General features: G+C 45.3%; 1 protein-coding gene across 3 annotated transcripts in view; it reads right to left on the minus strand.

Annotated features, from left to right (window-relative positions):
• Window positions 1–4,047, minus strand: part of Lnx1 (ligand of numb-protein X 1) — a 110,649-nt gene that overhangs the window by 31,096 nt on the left and 75,506 nt on the right. For all 3 annotated transcript variants that reach the window (XM_021211348.1, XM_021211350.2, XM_029545011.1), the window contains one exon: window positions 456–697. In XM_021211348.1, the coding sequence (XP_021067007.1) occupies window positions 456–697 (242 nt within the window). The remainder of the gene's footprint in view (window positions 1–455; window positions 698–4,047) is intronic.

Consider the following 4,047-nt stretch of genomic DNA (forward strand, 5'->3'; position numbering starts at 1 on the left):
CTCTGCCTCCTGAGTGCTGGGATTAAAGGCGTGNGCCACCACGCCAGGCTCTGATTGCTTGCTTCTTAATGATAGAAGTTTATTTACCTGTATTTCTAAATTACATAAAACATAAAATAACATATCTTACTTATTTAAAAAAAAAAATCTGTTCTCCTCCCTTGGATGAGAGTGTATAGAACATCACTTTCCAGAGAAGGCAGGGGAGGTCCCCTCTCTGCAGGAACTGTAAGTCATCAGGCCTCGCCTCACCCCCCCTTACCAAGTCAGATCAGATGATCACTTAAAGTTTCATTTCCCGTTGGAGAACTAGACATTAAGTGGTGGCCAAAACTACCAGAACCATTTCCCCTTTACAAAACATTTCGAGAACTTTCCAGCACGAGTATTCTACAGAGGGCCATCCCAGGGAGAACCAAGAGCCCATTCCCAGACACCCTCCCGTTTTGACTCACCCCTAGTCCGGTTGCTCCGGCCAGAGTCTGAGGAGTTGGCTACTGGTTCACCATCCTCCACTGATGACACGTAGGCAGGGTTGTCTAGGCCAGGCTCGTCTGTCATTAAAGAGATGGTGGCGGCTGCAGAAACCTCTGGGGAGAGTGTCGTTGCCGTGAGGCTGGCGCAGCCATCAGGGCAGCCATCATGTGAGCGCCTTTTCCTGTCCTTGGTCAGGCCATAGTGGGAGGCCCCTTTGCAGCTGGAACAAAAGCCAGAGGGGCACTTAGAATGTTTAGTCAGAACTTTCCCAATACACATGCTTGTCCCTGTACATCCCTCACCTTTCACACATAAGAATTCAATATATGCTGGCCAGTCAAATACTTTAATGACTTGAGAAGTAATTTTTTAAATTGCCCGTTCGTTATAGTCTCCTAGCATAAGCTCTACTGTTGAGCAGTAGGAAGTCACATCTACCTGACTGGGTTGAGGTCGGGGATCTCTTACATTTGGACTTAGCGACTGTTTCTTACTGGTGTTTATTTTGACTACCAAAACCCCTAATCACATTCTCACCCCTTTCTTTTGGGTTAGATCCCACAGCATGGGACATAAATACGCGAGGCCACTCCCAGATCCCGTATTTAGCCGACCATGGAAACAGAATCGCACTCGCCACAAAGCCACAAGGTTTACTCGGAAAGGCTATTCTCTAGGGGGCGGGTGTGATGGCTCCCATTCCTGTTGCTAGGTTGGACTGGTGGCACCCTGCATGCTCTTTAGAGGATTCAATGCCAGGAGCTCTCACACACTGAGAGATGTCACACCTCACAGCATCGGGGGGGGGGGGGAGAAAAACAACTTTGATTTTTTTTTTCTTATTGACAACAGAAATCTTTCTGTCCATTTCTCTATCCATTTTATTCACTGAATTTCCCCCAAGCCCAAACGCTGTAAAGTAGACTGTCATTGGTACATTAGGGAGATGGAGGGATGCCCAGGGCTCTGAAGACGGGCGTTTGAGCCTGTCTGGATCCTTATTTTTTCACGAACATGTTTCCTTGCCACTGGGCCAATCACTTCAGCTCACTGACAACGGTCTGATCAGAAACTGGTGATGATTTAACTAACTCACGGTTCTGCTGGGGAGGGTATGAGACGACACAGCTGCTGACCCGGCAGAAATCATTCTAAAGAACTCCTCTCAGTGGCATTGGCCTGACTGACCTAGGGGTGCTGATTATGTTGTTCTTCTCAGTTCATCACATAAACCCCGGACGACATTGTCATGGGGGTTGCCTCAGACCATCAGAAGATGCAGATATGTGTATTATGATTTATAACAGCAGCAATATTACAATTATGAAGTATGAATAAAACTAATTTAGTGAGGGGGGGGCACCACAACATGAGGCACTGTACTAAAGGGCCACAGCAAGGCTGAGAAGCACTGCCGTGTATGATTGAAGTCTTTATTTTCTACTTATTTACCGTTCTTTTTTACACTTATTATTTGTGGGTGTGTGAGTGTGAGTATGTGTGTACATACACACACATACATAGGAGGAACTCACAAAGAAGTCAGGGAACAACTTGTGGGAGTCAGGTCTCTCCCGCCACGTGGGTTCTAGGGATCCAGCTCTGTCCTCAAGCTTGTCATCAAGTGCCCTTAACCATTGAGCCATCGCTTTGGCTCTTTTTTTTTTTTTTTTTTTAATTTAATTTAATTTTCTTTTTAAAGAAAGAGCACAGTAACCATGTTATAAGTGAACTACTTAAAATAAACATTTATTTATTTACAACATTTACAACAAACATTTGCAACTTTATCTGAGTGATGCTTTGTGTCCTTAAGAGGAGACAGGAGCCACTGTGGGCCTGCAGTTGATGGGTTTTGGGGACACAGACCTGACTGGAGGGATCCTACAGTTGGGATCAGAAGGCTTGCCCTGAATGTAGCTAGCTGTGAGATCTGAAGTAATTAGATCAGATGGCTAAAACCTCTGCCCCGGGGCTTGGACTCAAAGGTTAAGAGTTCTGGCTGTTCTTATAGAGGACTTGTGCTTACTTTCCAGCACCTCTATCAGGTGAATGCCAGCTACATACAACTCCAGCTGCAGGGAACACAGCTCTCTTCCCTGACCGCTCTGAGCTCCTGCACACATGTGAGCAGCTCTTCCACAGTCAATCGTGTCAGTCAACCAACCAATCGATCAACTAACCAACCAACCCATCAATGTACACACTCACTGTAAACAACTCAGAAATAAATATAACAAACACTAAAAATTAGCCACGCCTCTAAAAATTTCCAACCTACACATAGTTATTGGCATAAAGTTTGTGGACATGAAGTTCTGCCAGGATCTTAGCACCTTGCTGCACATAGTCAGCTCTCAGGAAATAGAAGCCATTGCTTGACTTCTCCCATTCCGAGACACTCACTCCTCTCACACCCCCATCTGTGAGGTCAGTGTACTGGGGACACTGAGCAGCCATTGTGAAGCAGGTGCCACTGCCTGAGCACTGTGGACACCATGGTGGACCTGCCATGTCCCTCCCTCTGTACTGGGTTCACGCTCTCTTTGCATCACTGACTTTAGTTGCCATGCAAATGATTTCAATAGAATCGATGATCGATTATTGACATATTGTTACACCCATCAGTCCCACCGGTCTGCTTTCGTCTAAGAAGCAGGCGATGGTAATTCACAGAGACCCACAAGGGACAACATGCAGAGAGTGAGAGACTTTTGGAGTACTCATTGCTACATGGGATGTCTGCATCAGATCCTTCCCCTCAAGGCTCAGGGATCTATGCAGATGAGGAGGTGGAAAGTGTGTAAGGGCCAGAGGTTGTGGGTGCTTCAAGGAACCAGTGGCTTCCAGACTCAGCAGGACTCACACATAGACTAGGACAGCCCACAAGACCTTCATAGGTTCAAGCCAGACAAAATGGCCAGCACTAAGAAGGAGAAGTAGACACAAAGCCCTTCATTAATTCATAAGCTATTTGCAATTGGAACCTGCTGAAAAAGAGGAAATTGGTTTCTTTCCAATGGAGGGCCACTAGGTACATCAAACACTTCCAGGCAGGCGCCTGACCCAGGAGCAGTTGGCCATCACAGAACCTCACATGGTTGTGTGCAATATCTGTTTTTGTTTTGTCTTATTGGGGCTTTTATTTGTTTGATTTGATTTTTGTTTTTGTTTTTGTTTTGTTTTGTTTTTTTGAGAGAGAGAAAGAACACAGAGTTGTACGGAGAAGGAAGTGAGGACAATCTCACAGGAGTTGGGGAAAGGGAAAGAACATGATCAGAATATATTTATGAAGAGTCTACTCTGCTTAATTACTGAATATGCCCCCCAAGTCTAAAAAGACCCCCCCAAAACAAAATCAACCAAGCAATCAAACAACAACAAAACCCCAGTGGAGAGGGGTGCGAATTCTGTTTGAATGAAGCAGACAGCAATGTCCAGAAGAATGTCCACAATGCTGCTGTTTTCTTCCAAATGCTTTGTTTGCTTGCTTGGTTTATTTTTATTTATTTATTTAATGTGTATCAGTGTTTAGCTCCTGTGTGTGTGTGTGTGTGTGTGTGTGTGTGT

This window comes from Mus pahari, chromosome 13 (genome assembly GCF_900095145.1).
Source record: "Mus pahari chromosome 13, PAHARI_EIJ_v1.1, whole genome shotgun sequence".
Lineage (NCBI taxonomy): Eukaryota > Metazoa > Chordata > Mammalia > Rodentia > Muridae > Mus > Mus pahari.